Source organism: Ranitomeya imitator, chromosome 2 (genome assembly GCF_032444005.1).
Source record: "Ranitomeya imitator isolate aRanImi1 chromosome 2, aRanImi1.pri, whole genome shotgun sequence".
NCBI lineage: Eukaryota > Metazoa > Chordata > Amphibia > Anura > Dendrobatidae > Ranitomeya > Ranitomeya imitator.
In genome coordinates this window covers 340,049,509-340,070,535 of record NC_091283.1, presented here as the reverse complement: position 1 = coordinate 340,070,535, position 21,027 = coordinate 340,049,509, and the positions used below count along the sequence as shown (strand labels likewise).

At 43.8% G+C, this 21,027-nt stretch overlaps 1 protein-coding gene across 2 annotated transcripts in view; it reads left to right on the top strand.

The window, feature by feature from the left end:
• The window catches only part of LOC138663669 (oocyte zinc finger protein XlCOF6-like), a 33,340-nt gene extending 14,051 nt beyond the window's left edge, over positions 1-19,289 (top strand). The window contains exons 2-7 of one of the 2 annotated variants that reach the window (XM_069749956.1): positions 10,456-10,605; positions 10,735-10,914; positions 10,984-11,107; positions 11,191-11,288; positions 13,072-13,162; positions 17,014-19,289. In XM_069749956.1, the coding sequence (XP_069606057.1) occupies positions 10,456-10,605; positions 10,735-10,914; positions 10,984-11,107; positions 11,191-11,288; positions 13,072-13,162; positions 17,014-18,455 (2,085 nt within the window). In that variant the 3' untranslated portion in view covers positions 18,456-19,289. Of the gene's footprint in view, positions 1-10,455; positions 10,606-10,734; positions 11,108-11,190; positions 11,289-13,071; positions 13,163-17,013 lie in introns of both variants that reach the window. The other variant, XM_069749955.1, reaches the window with a different exon arrangement.
• Positions 19,290-21,027: the final 1,738 nt, after the last annotated feature.

Here is a 21,027-nt window from a genome sequence, read left to right as displayed (position 1 = left end):
GTAGTGCCTTTGGAGATGTTGGGGGAGCCATCCTCTCCACTGTGGTCTTCCGGTCATCTGTCAGGTGTTTAGTCTGGTGAGCAATGCAGTGCCCAAGGAACGTAACTCGCTTCAGACACCACTGATCTTTGTTCTTCGAGACCTTGCAGTGTTGTTTCGCCAGGTAGAGTAGGAGAGACACGGAATGTGCTTTACACGTGTCAAAGTCAACTGCACAAAGGAGTAGATCATCCACGTATTGTAGCAGGGTCACTTCTGCATGTTCTGTGATCCAGTTGGCGAGAACTGTGGACATTGCTTTGGTGAATTGCGAGGGGCTGTTCTGGGCCCCCTGGGGCATCACCGCCCATGTGTACTGTGCCCCCTGATGCGTGAAGGCAAACAGGAACTGGTCATCTGGATGGAGGGGAACACTGAAGAAAGCATTTGCCAGGTCGATCACCGTGAACACTGTTGCTGTGGAAGGCACATTTGAGAGCAGGGTGTGTGGATTTGGCACAATTGGAGTTTCAAATACTGTAGCGTCATTCACCGCTCTTGGGTCATGTACCATTCTGAACTTGGCTGGCTCTCCTTTTACAGTCTTTTTCTTGACAGGGAAAAGCGGCGTATTGCAAGGAGAGGTGCAGGGGACAACGACCCCTATTTCCAGGAACACCTTCAATTGGTCTGAGACGGCTTGACTCTGTGCGATGGATAAGGGATACTGGGCCTTACGAGGATATGGGGTACCTGGCTTGAGTGATACCCGCACCGGGGCAACTTGAAGTTTTCCCACATCTTGGGGTCCCTTAGACCAAAGACTTTCTGGTACTACGTCCAGTACCTCCTTGGGTAGGCCTTCATGGGTTGTTTGAGGTTCCTGTAAGGCTGCCAGCATGACTGACTCTTCCTGGGTCAGAGGTGAAGAAAGGGTCACGGTCCCATCTTCCTGGAACACTATGGTTGCTTTTAGTTTCTGTAGGTCTGCCCCCAGTAGGTTGAGTGGGCAGGTTCTTGACACCACAAACTGGGATAGGATAGAGTGTCCTGGCTGAGTGCACACGCTCAGAGGCTTTGTAAGCTGAGAATTTCTGACTTGACTGTCGATGCCTACGCAAGACACAGAGGATTCTGATAGGCAGGTAGGGTCAGGGAGTTCCACATGTCTCATCACACTTCTGGCTGCACCAGTGTCCACAAGAAAAGACCTGACAACGCCATCCACTTTCAGGGTAATTTGAGGGGTTGGTCCTGCTGAAGGGGTTTTGCATGTCAGGAGCGTGGTGTCTTGCGGACCTGGCTTGCCCCTGTCCTATGGATGGGGCGCTTCACTGTCCACCTTGTCTGCTCCTCGGCTTGCTCCTCTGGGTAGGGTCTTGGGTTGTGGTGGAGCTCTGCACCGGCTCTGATAATGACCCAATTTGCCGCAGTTGAAACATCTGACGTTCCTTCTGTCTCGGTATTGCGGTGGCTCTTCAGAGTCTATGGCCGCCATAAGGGGTGTTTTCTTCTGCACTCCTGGTTGGGACTCAATCCCTTTGGCTACGGTGAGCAGGGTGTCCATTGCTATTGACCTGTACTCGGGTCTAGCCACTATCAGTGGCTTTCTTGATTGGTTCTCTGAGTCCATGCACAAAGGCCTGTGCCAACATCTGCCTGTGTATCTGATCATGAATGGTGAAGCCCAGGTCCTGGAAAACCTGCATTACTCTGCCATGAAACTTCTCCACAGTCTCTGTCTTCTCCTGACTCATGTCATGTAAGCTGAGGGCCTGTCCGGCCAGCCTGCCTTTGAACAACTCAGAGTGGGCCAATCATCTTCGGCCCTGACTCCCAGGCATGTACGTCTAAGTCTGCTGAAAGCTTGAAGTGTTCTTTCATGATTGGCCAGAAGGCATCACCTGCCTTTATCTCCATCACTGCCCACAGATCATTCCAGGTGGCTGCATATGTGCGCTGGTTCTGCTGCATTCTTCTGTAGAATGGCATGGGGTGCATCTCTGGATCTGGAAGATTGTTGAGGATACTGGTCACCTGACTTGGGGTGAAGTGCACATAGTGTAATGGTGGTGCTTCTATCTGCCCCTGTCTCCTAGGTGCCCGTGGGTTTTTCTTTCTAGTACTGGGTAGCATGTATGAAGTCCCCTCTTCATCCTCATCAGAGGAATAGTTGTGATAGAGTGCACTGGGGTCCTGCAGTGGCTGATAAGCGGTCTTGGATATTGTCTTTTTGTGAGAGGATGTGTCCCCACCCTGCTGAGGCTGTGGAGGATTATAGTTCCATTGTGGTGTGAATGTTGGCTGCTCTGACCGGGGATACTGATCACCATCTGATGGTGATGCCTGTCTCCCCCCCCCCCCCCCCCGTCCCCGGACCTGAGCTGCCTGCTGCCGGGTTTGCCTGGGGGAAGCCTGCTGTGGCTTGGGGGGTGCCTTCTACTGGGGGATCTCCACCCTCCTCCCCCGATACCATGACTGTCAGAGGCTGGGCCGTATTGGGAACATAGAATGTGCCTTGTGCTGTGAGCACTGGATACAGAGACACCACACTGCCTGGGCTCGGCACCTGCCTGACAGGCAGCAGATCAGGAGAAGGAGAGTGTGTCACAGAGTAAGGAAAAGATGGGTGAGTTAGAGGAAGGGGGGAGTGCTTGAGAGAGAGAGAGAGAGAGAAGGAGATGAAAAGTGTGAAGGAGGTGGGTGTGGTGTAGGAGGAGGAGGTGAAGAAGAAGGAGGTGGGTGTGGTGTAGGAGGGTGGGGAAGAGAAAGAGGAGGAAAAAGAGGTGGAGATGAAAGAGGAGGAGGAGAGGGCAGTGCAGAAGACGGAGAGGAAAAAGATGGAGGAGAAAGACAAGAAGAGAATTCCTTCTTCTTTGATGCAGCCCGTGCCGGCATTGTCAGAGTAACAGTGCCATCTCCCTGTACCAAGTTTGGGCGGGGCGCACCACATGCTGAGCAAGTCTCCCTGTACAATGGATTCTGCTGGGTGCAGACTGCACACACCCAATATTTTTCATCCCCATATGGGGGAGGTGCTGATGGTTTAACACCTTTCCCTACTTTGTACACATAAAAATCACTTCCTGACTCCTTCACATATCTTTCAGTGCTCCCTAGACGTTGTAAGTCTGTAGCCACCTTATACCATGCTGTTGCAGTGGGCAGCAAGTTAGTATCAACTAGCTTTCCTTTCTTTCTTTCTTTTTAAGACATCATGCCACTCTGCAGCTCTAAGTCTGCCTCCCTGATGGATTTCACATACTTTCATGAGCTGCCTGTAATTCTTCACATATCTGACACCTTCATGCTCCGCTACTATTTGAGGAGCCGTTTTCTCATCAGGAAGCAAAAGGCTCTCCTGTTGCTTGGCCAAATTATTCCCCATTGCAAAAAGAGAAATAAAAAACACAACAATAAAAATCTCAAGTAGGTAAGTATATAAAAACACGAAAAGTAGAAGAAAAAGGGAGCTTTCAAAAAATTGATGCAAGATGTTGAAATCAAAACATAAAAGAACCATAAAAAAACTGGGTACACGATACAAAACTCAGGATCTTCACAGAGGAGGAAGAAAAATAAATACATAAAAACCCCTTTTAAACAAAAAAATGAAGAGGCAGAAAAGATAAGAGACTTTGAAAAACTTAAAAGTCTAAAAACTTAAAAAATGCAACAAAAAAACAGAAAATAAAATTAAAACTGCTTCTCCTCTCCCCCCTCCCTTTTTTTTTTTTTTTCTGTACGCTGCGCTCAAATGCAGTCAGAGACACACTTCCCCTTTTTATCAGCAGCTGCTGTTATACCAAAAATCACGTATGTCACAGCAAAAATGATAGATATCATTTAGTTTCACCTCTTCAAATAAATGTCATATGTATGCAAAAACAGAAAACTTAGCAACAAAAAAAAATAGAAAAAAAAAGACAAAAAAAAAAAACGGTTCTGACCGTGTGATTTACAATGCATATATTTCTCCTAACTGCATGGAGGAGGGGAAGTTCTAAATAGAGAACAGACGGGGAGAGAGAAGAGAAAAAAAAACTTCTTTTTCGATTCTACGCAGTTAAGCGACAGTACGTGACATTAACAGACAAAGAACATTGACATCCAGGAGATTCGACACCCTCTTTATTATTATTTTGTGACACGTGTAGGAAGCTTTGGGAAATAGACTACTGCCAATCGCACTGAGCACACCTATGCCCGGGCCACCTGAGTGAGAAACACAACAGGTGGGATTTCTACCACCCCGTTCCAACCTATCTAACTAGATAGTCGGCACTACGGGAATCTGCAGTAGCCCTCTAAGTTATCACTACCCGTGCCTGGAGCCTGGGGTCAGCTGCCCCGGGATTAACTATCCCTCCTATGCACGGGAATCCTGCAATAACTTATCGAGCGATTTGACCTCCTGCGGTCTGTTACCCAGCAACCACAAACAGTCACTGTTCCTTGCTTCTCCCGGATGTTACACAAACACAGAACATATACACGGCACACAGGAGACACCTCGACTTATATCCCAGGGTTTAGGTTCAGGCTCGGACTTTTTACACTACCTGGGAATGCGGTGGTGACCACACCTGACCGGCTAAAGGTACAGACCCGGACTGGGCACAGGGGACATTCAGGTAAGATGATAGAATTTTCTTACCTTACTCTGATGGAGCTGCAGTCTCCGTCCCGTGGGCCAAGGCCGTGGCCCGCACCCTCGTCTGTGCGGTCAGCCGGATCCCCTCCTGTGATATCTTCGTCTGAGCCATTGGGCGCCATTTGATATGGAAATTTGGGTTGGATAAATCTACCCGTGTGTGCTGCGGCCGCTCCCAATTATTTCTGAGCCCTTAAAGAATGAGTCTGACACGTGGTGACAGCTTGACATTCAATCCAAGACTGGACATTTATTTCCTGATACATAGTTTTTATAATAGCATATAGAAAGGTGTGGTTTGGGCGGTTAGTTAATTAACATACAATTCAGTTATTGGTTATCTGATATATATGGAATATTGTGATTAATGCGCATATGACTGCTGATTATGCAACTAAAATGTAGCTCTCGGTATGTAGGGCAAAGTTGAGGCATCTGACCAGGACTCAGTTGAGACAACTCATCAGCACTTAATACATCTGGAGTTCTTCTGCTTTTTGGGTGGAAAACACCGATCAGTCTGTCTGGCTTATATTAGTTTATGTCAGCCATTTTAAGCAATTGATTATAAAGTAGCTGAGTAGATAGATATATATATATATATTTGCTTTGTGTAAGTATATGTGATTTAAAGGAATATACATGCAAGTGAGATCTACATGATAGAAATATTTATATCACATTAATGGTGACACAAATGTATATATGAGGCTAGGTAACACAATACTGCACAATAATAGTAAATGACTCTAGGCAATCAGAAATTAACTAATATATATGGCCACTGTGAAGAGTATTCTCCTAATAAACTGGCACAAAGAAACTGAAATATATCCAGTAGTGCAAATGATTATGCTAACAGACTGGAGAGAAAGATTCATATAAGAAGCCAGGATAAGAGAGGTCCCTACTAATAGGTAGCAAGAGAACTCATACAGGTGGTCACAGGGTTAATTACCTCGATATAGATGAAAGTGCAGAGAAGTGCCTTGTACCAATGGCAGGAGGCAGGTGCGGATCCCCGGCGCCCGACAAGCGCTGTTTCGCCGTAGCTTCTTCCAGTGGGGGCGAGGACAAGTTAAGGTATAGTGAGGGTTTAAGTAAGGAGCGTTGTATGACGCCGGATCCAGGGGTGTCACAGGAAGTCTTCTGGCTGCGTGCGCTGAAGTGCCGTCCCACCTTACTAAAGGGACTTCCGGGATTGCGCACCGTGACACGCAGTGGAACGCACTGCGGTCACGTGGGTCGGCGCCTCCCGGAGGTCAGAGGGGGTATGCGGACACCGCGCGTGCGCAGTTAGATTTCCAGACAGGCGGACCACGGCTGATAGAAAGGAGACGCGCAGGCGTACTAGGATGCAGAGCGGAAAGGGAATGTGTCATAGACCGCTAAGTGAAAATACAAGGAAAAGAAAGATGCGACTACAGCTGTAATGATCCTAATGACAGGTGTGGAGGCTATGAATTATAAACGAGAAATATGGAGTGAGGGGCGGAGTTTTACAGCCAGATTGTGAGAGGGACAGTGGGCCAAGGGAAAGAGTGGTAAAAAATATTTATGTTGGTGAATAAGTCTCTGTATGAAAAAAAGAGGGAAGGGCACCAAAAGAGTAATGTAAGTAAAAATGTGTTAATAGGGGAGATGGTCAGTGGTGGGAAATAAGGTGAAGTCAAATGGCATGAATTTCGTACAAAGACTCGGAACAGTATAAAACAATATAGACTGCTGTGACAATGCAGTGGGGGATGAAAAATATATTAATATGCAGATCCATATGACATAGCATAGTACGGTGGGGGATGGAAGTATATTAATACCAGATGTGTATTAAAGCAGTGAGTACTGAGTGTATGAAAAAGATGATTTAATCATGATATAACAAAGAATAATAAGTAGGTAATAAATAATATAATAAAAAAAGGGGGGGGGGAAAGAAACCGATAATAAGGGATGCCTAGATAAACTAATGTATCGTGCTATCTAATAGTGACCAAAAGAAAAAGTGGCAGAAAATACCTGAGAATACAGACAATAGCCTTGCTGTATTATCATACTGTAAAAGGAATTATTCCTACAAAATATATAGTGATAAATGCATCAAAATGTAATGATGGTGTAGAACTAAAAGTGAAGATGCTATACCATATAGCGCTGCACTAACAACTAACGGAAATTGAGGGGAAATTTACTCTGTCTCTAGGGACAATAACCTTGCTGTATTATCATACTGTAAAAGGAATTATTCCTGAAAAATATATATAGTGGTAAATGCATCAAAATGTAATGATGGTGTAGAGCTAAAGGTGACGATGCTATAGCATATAGTGCTGCACTAACAACTAACGGAGATTGAGGGGAAATTTAATCTATGTCTCTAGAGACCCCTAAAAAAAAAAAAAGAAAAGAAAAAAAGGTATAAATATACACATAGCATATAAAAACAATATAATCTCAGAAGTCCACTGCTTAAAGTGTAATTTTCAAACTATTTCTTGTGACGTTGCAGGGCATCCGATGTGCCAGGAAGCCTGAAGACGCCTGTAGTGATCCTATAGTGATCCAGCATAGCCGTGGGAGAAGAAGGAGAAGACACCAGACACAACAACCGGAAAGTGCGTCATACAGGTATGTGAATCTAAAAATAAAATGTTATAATTATTATATGTAAAATAAGAAGATTAAAACCAGGAAGGAAATAAATAAGAGAGTTAAAAAAACAAGAAAACAACACCTTTAAAAACTGGTCCCAATTTTGAAGGGGTAGTTAAATTGATTTAAAATCAAGCATGACTGTAACCCGAAAGGACTTCTCTTTAAAGCTATCGATCAGGTCAATTTGGGGTCACGTGGCGGTGATTTGGCCAAGTCTCTAGCACAACTTGAAAGTAAATGGATTTACCGACTTGGTACAATCACCCCACGTGGCCTCAATGAAAGCTTTGGCTTCAATTCATTCTTGTAACTACCCCTTCAAAATTGGGACCAGATTTTAAGGTGTTGTTTTCTTGTTTTTTAACTCTTATTTATTTCCTTCCTAGTTTTAATCTTGTTATTGTACATATAATAATTATAACATTTTATTTTTAGATTCACATACCTGTATGATGCACTTTCCGGTTGTTGTGTCTGGTGTCTTCTCCTTCTTCTCCCACGGCTATGCTGGATCACTATAGGATCACTACAGGCGTCTTCAGGCTTCCTGGCACATCGGATGCCCTGCAACTTCACAAGAAATAGTTTGAAAATTACACTTTAAGCAATGGACTTCTGAAATTATATTATGTTTTTATATGCTATGTGTATATTTATACCTTTTTTTTCTTTTATTTATTTTTTTAGGGGTCTCTAGAGACATAGATTAAATTTCCCCTCAATCTCCGTTAGTTGTTAGTGCAGCACTATATGCTATAGCATCGTCACCTTTAGCTCTACACCATCATTACATTTTGATACATTTACCACTATATATATTTTTCAGGAATAATTCCTTTTACAGTGTGATAATTCAGCAAGGTTATTGTCTCTAGAGACATAGAGTAAATTTCCCCTCAATTTCCGTTAGTTGTTAGTGCAGCGCTATATGGTATAGCATCTTCACTTTTAGTTCCACACCATCATTACATTTTGATGCATTTATCACTATATATTTTGTAGGAATAATTCCTTTTACAGTATGATAATACAGCAAGGCTATTGTCTGTATTTTCAGGTATTTTCTGCCACTTTTTCTTTTGGTCACTATTAGATAGCACGATACATTAGTTTATCTAGGCATCCCTTATTATCGGTTTCTTTTTCTCCCCCCCCCCCCCCTTTTTATTATATTATTTATTACCTACTTATTATTTTTTGTTATATCATGATTAAATCATCTTTTTCATACACTCAGTACTCACTGCTTTAATACACATCTGGTATTAATATACTTCCATCCCCCACCGTACTATGCTATGTCATATGGATCTGCATATTAATATATTTTTCATCCCCCACTGCATTGTCACAGCAGTCTATATTGTTTTATACTGTTCCGAGTCTTTGTACGAAATTCATGCCATTTGATTTCACCTTATTTCCCACCACTGACCATCTCCCCTATTAACACATTTTTACTTACATTACTTTTTTGGTGCCCTTCCCTCTTTTTTTCATATAGAGACTTATTCACCAACATAAATATTTTTTACCACTCTTTCCCTTGGCCCACTGTCCCTCTCACAATCTGGCTGTAAAACTCCGCCCCTCACTCCATATTTCTCGTTTATAATTCATAGCCTCCACACCTGTCATTAGGATCATTACAGCTGTAGTCGCATCTTTCTTTTCCTTGTATTTTCACTTAGCGGTCTATGACACATTCACTTTCCGCTCGGCATCCTAGTACGCCTGCGCGTCTCCTTTCTATCAGCCGTGGTCCGCCTGTCTGGAAATCTAACTGCGCACGCGCGGTGTCCGTATACCCCCTCTGACCTCCGGGAGGCGCCGACCCACGTGACCGCAGTGCGTTCCACTGCGTGTCACGGTGCGCTATCCCGGAAGTCCCTTTAGTAAGGTGGGACGACACTTCAGCGCGCGCAGCCAGGAGACTTCCTGTGACACCCCCGGATCCGGCGTCATACAACGCTCCTTACTTAAACCCTCACTATACCTTGTTAACTTGTCCTCGCCCCCACTGGAAGAAGCTACGGCGAAACAGCGCTTGTTCTGCGCCGGGGATCCGCACCTGCCTCCTGCCATTGGTACAAGGCACTTCTCTGCACTTTCATCTATATCGAGGTAATTAACCCTGTGACCACCTGTATGAGTTCTCTTGCTACCTATTAGTAGGGACCTCTCTTATCCTGGCTTCTTATATGAATCTTTCTCTCCAGTCTGTTAGCATAATCATTTGCACTACTGGATATATTTCAGTTTCTTTGTGCCAGTTTATTAGGAGAATACTCTTCAGTGGCCATATATATTAGCTAATTTCTGATTGCCTAGAGTCATTTACTATTATTGTGCAGTATTGTGTTACCTAGCCTCATATATACATTTGTGTCACCATTTAACACCACCATATGTGATACTCTAGGTTTTACTATTATTCTATCTAACTGTGCCAACACGGAGCAGGTCCGTCTCCCCAGATTTTGTCTGGTGATGAAATATCCCCCCTGTTTTGTATTCACACTTTGTGCTTCTGACTGTTAAGCTTTTTAATTATTATTAATAAACATATTTTTTAATTACATTTCTTTCTCTTCACTTCGTTTTTCCTTTGGGATATATTTTTTTCCATAAAGGAATATGTGAGTTATGGATATTTGAAGTGACTTCAGCCTGTCTGAAATAGGACTATGGGAATTATTGCTAGTGTGAAAGTAGCCCAACGTGATAGATGAGTACAGTGCGGGGAAGACGGGAAACATTCATATAGATGGCCGGTGGTGATGGAGTCAGTGATGGACTCTGGACAAATATGTTTCTAGTGCCGTAGTAGAAGATGAAGATGTCGTCTTCATCATGAAGTAGTTATTTCTCCTGTCACGTGTAATGAATATCTCCTGCAGTATTGCTAATGCCGATTCCAGTGTCGGTAAATGAGAGGAGAATTAGCGTTATGGAAGATGAGTCTATGAGAAACGTATTCAGCTGCCGACTCCGAGGAGGAAACTGCTTGTTGTCTGTGGCCTAAAATATATAGGATTTATTAATAGATGTAAAGCAGAAAACTAAATACTGTAAAATAATAAATCTCCTATGTTTCCCTTATTATCTCCAGTATTTGTATTATTACACAGGATTTTTATGATGTTACATCGGCTCATCTTCTCATTCAGGTCTCTACAATATCGGATCCTCTCAGTGAAGATCTTCTATATAGGAGAATTTTCCTGATTTACTCATCACAGATGGATATGGACAGAGACAAGATGGTGGAGAGGATATTACACCTCACCCTAGAGATCCTCTTCCGGCTTACTGGAGAGGTGAGAGATTCTGATGATGTCACATTACATCATTCTTATCTATGGGAATAACCGATGGACAGAACTGGAGAGGTGAGGACTCCAGAAATGTCTGTAATGAGCTTTATTAATGTGTCTCTCCATAACCAGGATTACACAGTAGTGAAGAAGACCTCTAGTGAGCGCTGCCAGGACCCTGTGTCTGAGGAATGCGAAAAACCCCTGAATTTAATCGCAGGGCCTCCACCTCACCCCCTGATAAATGAGGACATCAATGACCAGAAGATCCTAGAACTCGCCTACAAGATGATTGAGCTGCTGTCTGGAGAGGTGACACTGCTGGGAATGCTGGGACACTATGAAAGGTTCGGGGGATCACGTTGTCATTGTATGTCTCAGGTTCCTGTAAGGTGTCAGGATGTCGCTGTCTATTTCTCCATGGAGGAGTGGGAGTATTTAGAAGGACACAAAGATCTGTACAAGGACTTCATGATGGAGGTTCCCCAGCCCCTCACATCACCAGGTAATAGACAGGACTAAATTCACACGGCTTATAATTATCTGTATGTAAAGAATGAATTCAGTCCCTGTATGTGTTTCCTCCAGATCTATCCAGTAAGAGGACAACACCAGAGAGATGTCCCCATCCTCTTCTTTCACAGGAGTGTAATCAAGAAGATCCCAATGTTCCTCAGGATCATCAGGTAGATGGAGAGAAGGTGTCATGAGATCTCGCCTATGATGTGTAGACGGCTGTGAAGGTCTTGTGCTCAGTCTTGTTTTATTCACCAGTATTATATGTTTTATATGTAATGAGAACAATGCAGATGGCAGGCAGGGCTGCCACTAGGAATTTCGGGGCCTCATACTGGCAAAACTTTCGGGCCCCCTTGGGACTTCACCAGGCAACACCCCAGCTCCGCCTCCAACCCTCGAACCTTCCACAGTCCCATTTGACCACTCATAGAAAAACTCCACATCTGTATATTGCATTCCATTGTCATATATACAGTTATATGAAAATGTTTGGGCACCCCTATTAATCTTAAGCTTAATGTTTTATAAAAATTGTTTTTGTTTGCTATTTCAGTTTCATATATCTAATAACTGTTGGACACAGTAATGTTTCTGCCTTGAAATGAGGTTCATTGTACTAACAGAAAATGTGCAATCTGCATTCAAACAAAATTTGACAGGTGCATAAGTATGGGCACCCTTATCATTTTCTTGTTTTAAATACTCCTACCTACTTTTTACTGACTTAATAAAGCACTTTTTTTGGTTTTCTACCCTCATTGAGCTTTGAACTTCATAGCCAGGTGTATGCAATCATGAGAAACACAGTTTCAAACACAACAGTCATAAGCAACAATGTTAACAATACAATAATTAAAGCAAAATAAAACGACCCTGCTCGTGAGAGCTTACAATCTACAATGAGGTGGGGGAGATACAAAGTACAGGTGTGTATTTACAATGATGGTCCAGCCATCTTCAGGGGGTGGGGGATAGATGGAAATAGTGAATGGGATACACACACACAAACATAAAATGACTTTGATTAGTAACCGTGATAGGCCGTTCTGAACAAATGTGTTTCGAGAGAGCGCCTAAAACTATGCAAATTGTGGATGGTCCTAAGATCTTGGAGTAGAGCATTCCAGAGGATTGGCGTAGCGCGGGAGAAGTCTTGGAGTCGGAAGTGGGAGGTACGGATTAGTGCAGAGGTTAGTCGAAAGTCATTTGCAGAGCGCAGCGGTCGGCTAGGCTGATAGACTGAAATGAGGGAGGAGATGTAAGGGGGTGCTGCACTGTGGAGAGCTTTGTGGGTGAGAACAAGTACTTTGAATTGTATCCTGTAATGAATGGGCAGCCAGTGTAACGACTGGCGAAGAGCGGATGCATCTGAGTAATGACTAGCCAGATGGACAACCCTGGCTGCTGCATTAAGGATAGACTATAATGCAGCCCATTGTCATATATAGTTGCATAATGCAGCCACATAGCAGTATAATACACCCCCACAGTGGTATAATGCTCCTCATAGTATAATGCAGTCCTATTGTAGTATAATGCACTCCGTAGTATAATGTACCCCATAGTAGGATAATGCAGCCTCACACTGCGGCTTTACAAAAATAATATATCCTTACCTGGCTGAGGTCCTGCCATGTCCTCCACTTGATACATCTGAGTCACGTACCGCTGTATGAGAGTGACGTCATACACCGGCAACGTGCCCACTGACATCAGTTGCCAGCTTGTTATCTCCCGCAAGGCAACAGATTTTAACTGGCCGTATGTCTGATGACACATGATCAGTTGAGCCGCTGGGACCCGCAGAGGAAAGGCAGCCTGCTGCCGGCCTCCTCTGCTCATCAGGCCCTATGCGCCAGTAAGGGCAGTAATGCTCGGATGGCAGGATTAGAGCTGATCATAGATGTGACTTCTCTATCTGTCTGTAACTTTTACAATATTTTTTTTCAGGGTGAAGGTCTGACCCATATTAATACTACAGAGACATATGTGAGGGGTGATGAGCGATGTAAAGAGGAGATTCCTACATATGACTACCCGGGTGAGTAGTAACCACTAAATGCAGAGAAGTCACAGATTCTTCTCAGTCACCGGCTGTGGCTGCTTCGTAGGTGGTGTAGTCCAGCCATATCACAATCGTGTGATCACCATTTTGCCTCTAGACCTCAGCATTCTCCTCCATCCAAACTTTGACAGCTCTACACTACTGTATTATAAAAAAAATTCTTTGAATGTGTAATATTTCTTCTTATGAATAATTCTGGAGACAATAGCGCAAAATAGCGTCTTATCCAACACAACTAAGGTTAATACAATTACCGTATATACTCGAGTATAAGCCGACCCGAGTATAAGCCGACCCCCCTAATTTTGCCACAAAAAACTGGGAAAACTTATTGACTCGAGTATAAGCCTAGGGTAGAAAATGCAGCATTTACCGGTGAATTTCAAAAATAAAAATAGATGCTCCATACCGTTCATTATTGCCCCATAGATGCTCCATATACAACTGTGCTATATAGAATGCTCTGCACCGTTGATTATGGCCCCATAGATGCTCCTTATAATGCTGTGCCATATATGCTCTGCACCTTTGATTATGGCCCCATAGGTGCTCCTTATAATGCTGTGCCCCATTTATGCTCTGCACCTTTATGGCCCCATAGGTGCTCCTTATAATGCTGTGCCCCATACAGGTCCTTCTCAAAAAATTAGCATATAGTGTTAAATTTCATTATTTACCATAATGTAATGATTACAATTAAACTTTCATATATTATAGATTAATTATCCACCAACTGAAATTTGTCAGGTCTTTTATTGTTTTAATACTGATGATTTTGGCATACAACTCCTGATAACCCAAAAAACCTGTCTCAATAAATTAGCATATTTCACCCATCCAATCAAATAAAAGTGTTTTTTAATAACAAACAAAAAAACCAACAAATAATAATGTTCAGTTATGCACTCAATACTTGGTCAGGAATCCTTTGGCAGAAATGACTGCTTCAATGCGGCGTGGCATGGAGGCAATCAGCCTGTGACACTGCTGAGATGTTATGGAGGCCCAGGATGCTTCAATAGCGGCCTTAAGCTCATCCAGAGTGTTGGGTCTTGCGTCTCTCAACTTTCTCTTCACAATATCCCACAGATTCTCTATGGGGTTCAGGTCAGGAGAGTTGGCAGGCCAATTGAGCACAGTAATACCATGGTCAGTAAACCATTTACCAGTGGTTTTGGCACTGTGAGCAGGTGCCAGGTCGTGCTGAAAAATGAAATCTTCATCTCCATAAAGCATTTCAGCCGATGGAAGCATGAAGTGCTCCAAAATCTCCTGATAGCTAGCTGCATTGACCCTGCCCTTGATGAAACACAGTGGACCAACACCAGCAGCTGACATGGCACCCCACACCATCACTGACTGTGGGTACTTGACACTGGACTTCAGGCATTTTGGCATTTCCTTCTCCCCAGTCTTCCTCCAGACTCTGGCACCTTGATTTCCGAATGACATGCAAAATTTGCTTTCATCAGAAAAAAGTACTTGGGACCACTTAGCAACAGTCCAGTGCTGCTTCTCTGTAGCCCAGGTCAGGCGCCTCTGCCTCTGTTTATGGTTCAAAAGTGGCTTTACCTGGGGAATGCGGCACCTGTAGCCCATTTCCTGCACACGCCTGTGCACGGTGGCTCTGGATGTTTCCACACCAGACTCAGTCCACTGCTTCCTCAGGTTCCCCAAGGTCTGGAATCGGTCCTTCTCCACAATCTTCCTCAGGGTCCGGTCTCCTCTTCTCGTTGTACAGCGTTTTCTGCCACATTGTTTCCTTCCAACAGACTTACCATTGAGGTGCCTTGATACAGCACTCTGGGAACAGCCTATTTGTTGAGAAATTTCTTTCTGGGTCTTACCCTCTTGCTTGAGGGTGTCAATGATGGCCTTCTTGACATCTGTCAGGTCGCTAGTCTTACCCATGATGGGGGTTTTGAGTAATGAACCAGGCAGGGAGTTTATAAAAGCCTCAGGTATCTTTTGCATGTGTTTAGAGTTAATTAGTTGATTCAGAAGATTAGGGTAATAGGTCGTTTAGAGAACCTTTTCTTGATATGCTAATTTATTGAGACAGGTTTTTTGGGTTATCAGGAGTTGTATGCCAAAATCATCAGTATTAAAACAATAAAAGACCTGACAAATTTCAGTTGGTGGATAATGAATCTATAATATATGAAAGTTTAATTGTAATCATTACATTATGGTAAATAATGAAATTTAACACTATATGCTAATTTTTTGAGAAGGACCTGTATATGCTCTGCACCTTTATGGCCCCATAGGTGCTCCTTATAATGCTGTGCCCCTTATATGCTCTGCACCTTTATGGCCCCATAGGTGCTCCTTATAATGCTGTGCCCCATATATGCTCTGCACCTTTATGGCCCCATAGGTGCTCCTTATAATGCTGTGCCCCTTATATGCTCTGCACCTTTATGGCCCCATAGGTGCTCCTTATAATGCTGTGCCCCATATATGCTCTGCACCTTTATGGCCCCATAGGTGCTCCTTATAATGCTGTGCCCCTTATATGCTCTGCACCTTTATGGCCCCATAGGTGCTCCTTATAATGCTGTGCCCATTATATGCTCTGCACCTTTATGGCCCCATAGGTGCTCCTTAGAATGTTGCTGGTGCTGCCATAAAAAAAAAAAGAATCACATACTCACCTCTCTTCTCAGGACGCCGGCGCTTTCAATAATTACCTGCTCCTCTGCGGCTCCGTCTCCAGCACTGACGCTCAGCAGAGGGCGCGCACTGACTACGTCACAGCGCCCTCTAACCTGAGCGTCATTGCTAGAGGACGCTGCAGACGGAGCCGGAGCGAGGAGCAGGTAATTATAGCGCTGCGCTCCCCTTACCTGCTGCGGCGCGGTCCCTGCAGTCCCTGGCTTCTCCGGCGCTGCAGCTTCTTCCTGTAATTGAGCGGTCACATGGCACCGATCATTTACAGCAATGAATATGCGGCTCCTCCCCTATGGGGGTGGAGCTGCCTATTCATTTCTGTAATGAGCGGTGCCATGTGACCGCTCAGTGCAGGAAGAATCTGCAGCGCCGAAGAAGCCAGGGACTGCAGGGACCGCGCTGGGAGCAGGTAAGTATGACTACACAGCCCCCGCTCCCCCTCCCCTGCTGACACCCGGGTATATGACTCGAGTATAAGCCGAGAGGGGGACTTTCAGCCCAAAAAAATGGGCTGAAAATCTCGGCTTATACTCGAGTATATACGGTAGATTGTTCTCACCAGAAAGAGCTGCTATTATAGCATATAGGATTATCCACTGCAGCAGAACCACAGGTCCAAAAAAGACCAGACAATGGAAAACACATGGGTGAGCATGGGTATAATCTGCACCTCTGAATAACTGAAAGTCCGGATGTGTTCACATAAAGAAGTGTGCCTTATTCTACGCGTTTCGAAGTTCTATGACTTTTTCATCAGGGATACAAGTACAGACACATTGCATTTTTAAATAGACAAAAAATTCAAATCTCCGCACCAATTTTATTGTTCTATTTTTATTTTTTAATTCTGTTGCTACAAGAAAACAAAAAAGAAAATTAATACCATGTAACAATAACATTTTTATTCTGTCACTCTTTTCTGGTTAAAATGTGAACGCATCTTGTTTATGAACGTTAACATTGTTTGTTTGTCAGGTGATCGCATTAGCGCCGAGATATGATTTGTTTTTGTCTATTTAAAGCACACATTGTCTTGGTGAATAATTACGTATGTAACATAACTTGTCATGATATGGACAGTTTACGTAGAAATGTTAACATATGTAGCATTCAAGGATTTTTTTATGAAAACTAATTAGTTTTATTTTTAACAGATGACTGCAGAAGGAGATCAGAGGGACAGCTGACATCTTCAGTTTTTAAATGGGATAATTCTGAGATCCCACAGGATACAATTGAAGTCAATGCCATTACTCCAGATAAACCATCATCCCTTTACAGGAAAGATCTATCATATGATCTTTTGAAACGGGTCCTGTCTTCTGATTCATTACTGACTACTAAGGAAAATCAAAGTCACAAAATAAGCATTAAAAAAACAATTGCTCCTAAGGTAAAGAAGACATTTTCACTTTTAGAATATGGAAATAGTTTTCCACTCAAAGAATATTTTGTTAAGCATCAAAAATTTGACACAGCAGAGAATAGATTTTCTTGTCCCACGTTTGGGAGATGTTTTAACCAGAAGTCAAATTTTGTTAGTCACCAGAAAAGTCACAGCGGGGAGAAAACATTTTCATGTTCAGAATGTGGTAAATATTTTACACACAAATCAAATTTTGTTAAGCATCAGAGAACTCACACAGGGGAGAAGCCTTTTTCCTGTTCAGAATGTGGGAAATGTTTTTTCTGGAAAGCACATCTTAATATCCACCAGAGAATCCACACAGGGGAGAAGCCTTTTTCATGTTCAGAGTGTGGGAAATGTTTTAACCGGAAAGCATATCTTAATGGCCACCAGAGAATCCACACAGGGGAGAAGCCTTTTTCATGTTCAGAATGTGGTAAATGTTTTATCTTGATGGCGCATCTTGATAGCCACTTGAGAACCCACACAGAAGAGAAGCCTTTTTCGTGTTCAGAATGTGGGAAATGTTTTAATCGGAAATCAGATCTTGTTAGGCACCGAAGAACCCACACAGGGGAGAAGCCTTTTTCTTGTTCAGAATGTGGGAAATGTTTTAACCAGAAATCAGGTTTGGTTATGCACCAGAAAACCCACACAGGGGAGAAGCCTTTTTCGTGTTCAGAATGTGGGAAATGCTTCAATCGGAAATCAGATCTTGTTAGGCACCAAAGAACCCACACAGGGGAGAAGCCTTTTTCTTGTTCAGAATGTGGGAAATGTTTTAACCAGAAATCAGTTTTGGTTGCGCACCAGAAAACCCATACAGGGGAGAAGCCTTTTTTCTGTTCAGAATGTGGGAAATGTTTTAACCAGAAATCGGATTTGATTAAGCATCAGAGAACCCACACAAGTGAGAAGCCTTTTTCATGTTCAGAATGTGGGAAATGTTTTAACCGGAAAGCGCAGCTTAATAGCCACCAGAGAATCCACACAGGGGAGAAGCCTTTTTCTTGTTCAGAATGTGGGAAATGTTTTAACCAGAAATCCGTTTTGGTTACGCACCAGAAAACCCACACAGGGGAGAAGCCTTTTTCGTGTTTAGAATGTGGGAAATGTTTTAGACAGAAATCCGTTTTGGTTACGCACCAGAAAACCCACACAAGGGAGAAGCCTTTTTCCTGTTCCTAATGTGGGAATGTTTTACATGGAATTCAACTCTTTAATAAACATCAGAGAAGTGGGACAGGGAAGAAGGGTTTTTCATGCTCAGAATGTTGGAAATATTTTAACCAAAAATTGTAACTTCTTAAAACAGTTGTCTACTTGGACAACACCTTGTCATTCCCTATGTTTGGCCTCGTTGAAACAAAAATACTGATACTCAGCTCCCTTGCCAGTGCCAATTCAGCAGTGTCTGGACTTGTGAGGTTGTTACAGTATACAAGCACTGCGCACAATCAGTGCCGCCTTCACTGACTCAGCCTTCGGAAGTATTGAACATAAACAGGAAACTAGAGCTGTGGCTGCTCTCTGACTTCCTCCTATTGTTCAATTTGAAGTTGGGGACAGTGACATCAGCGCTGATTGGGTGCAGGGCTCACATGACATAACAAACTCACATGAGCTTCGTGAACGCAAGTGCTGACACTGCTGGAACTGCATCATCATGGAAGGTTTGAATAGTTATTTTTATTTTAATAGGACCAGACATAAGGATTGAGAACAGATTGTCCAAGTAGAGAACAACCCTTTTAAACATTAAAAAAAATCCCAAACAGCGAGAAGTCATTATCATACCTAGAGTGTAAAGAATGAATTACTTGAAAATTGTATTTTGTTGACTGTCAAAAATAGCTCTGACCTGGAGAAAATATATACAATGGGGAAAACAAGTATTTGATAGTATGCCGATCTTGCAAGGTTTTTCCAATTACAAAGAATTAAGAAGTCTGTAAATTTTTTATTTCTTTTTGTAGGTACGCTTCAACTGTGAGAGACAGAATCTAAAAATAAAAACCAGGAAATCGCATTGTATGATTTTTGCATAATTAAATTGCATTTTATTGCATGAAAGGCCATATTTTTCGGACTAAAAGACACACCTAGGTTTTAGAGGAGGATATTAAGGAAAAAAATTGAAGCAAAAAAATGTGGTAAATTTTTTACTTAATGTCCCCTATCCTGGTACATATGGTCCCCTCATCCCCTTCCTGATACACATGTTCCCCCCATCCCTACCCTGGTGTGCATGGCCCCCTCATCCCTTTCTTGGTTTGCATGGATCCCTCATCCCTATCATGGTATGCATAGCCCCCTCATCCCTATCCTGGTAGGAATGGTCCCTCCCATCCCTATCCTGGCAGGAATGATCGCCCTCATTCCTATCCTGGTATGCATGGCCCCCAACTCTATCCTGGTATGCAGGGCCCCCATCTTATCCTAGTATGCATGGCTCCCATCCTTATCCTGGTATTCAGGGCCCCCCATCCCTATCCTTGTAGGCATGGCCCCCTCATTCCTATCCTTGTATGCATGGCCCCCTCATTCCAATCCTTGTATGCATGGCCCATCCCTATCAGTGTATGCAGGTCCCCCATCTCGTCCTAGTATGCATGACCCCCATCTTTATCCTGGTATGCATGGCCCCCATTTCGTCCTAGTATGCATGGCCCCAATCCTTATCCTGGTATACAGGGCAAATCTCGTTCTAGTGTGCATGGCCCCAACTCTATCCTGGTATGCAGGGCCTCCATCTCGTCATTGTATCCATGGCCCCATCGTTATCCTGGTATGCAGGGCCCCCATCTCATCCTAGTATGCATGTCCCCATTCTTATTCTGGTATGATTGGCCCTTGTCCTTATGATTGGCCCCACCCACCCTTTCTGGTATGCATGGCCCCATCAGAAAACATTAAAAAAAAAAAAACAAATCATTACACTTACCTTCCCGGCACCCCCTTGCAGCATCTTGTTCCGGTGCCAGCAGTTGCATTATGCTTGTAAGCAAGGAATGGTAGGGACATCATGCTCTGCTCACAAGCAGAGGACAGCTGCCGGAATACTCACTGCTCTGCACGCCGCAACTGTGTGCACAGAGATAAGTGAGTATTCATTGCTCTTCAGTAGCGCACAGTGTCAGCCAGAGCCTTTCTGCTGCTGCCGGCGGTCAAGTGTGCCCTACTTAAGAGAAATGAATATTCACCTATCTGGGCATGGAAAGAGGTTAAAATTCATTTCTCTTAAGTAGCGGCACACGTGACTACCCGGCAACAACAGAAAGCCGGTGGCTGACACTGCACGCTACTGAAGAGCAATGAATACTCTCTGCACTCCACGAACAGTTTTGGCGTGCAGAGCAGTGAGTCCTTCGGCTTGCAAGCAGAACATGACATCCCTGCCATTCTCTGCTTACCAGCATAAAGCAGCTGCTGGCATCGGAACAAGATGCTGCGAGGGAGTGCGGGAAGGTAAATGTAATCTTATTACTATTTTTCTCTTTCACCCATGACTGCACAATGGAGAGAGGGATCCGCCCTCAGGGACAGGAAACATACAGGTGAAAAAGGCGGTACCTCTCTCCCACATCAGTTCGGTTTCCTGTCCCTGACAGGGAAGCATACGTGATTGTCGTGGGATGCCGGGGGTCCATCGGGCCGATCTAGGCAGCGGGGAGCCCTGCCTCGGATCTGGTGGTTTCTTCCCTCCCCGACTCCACGATTCCGGGGTTGGTAGGCTCTGTGCGTGGGCAGAGGGAGAGGC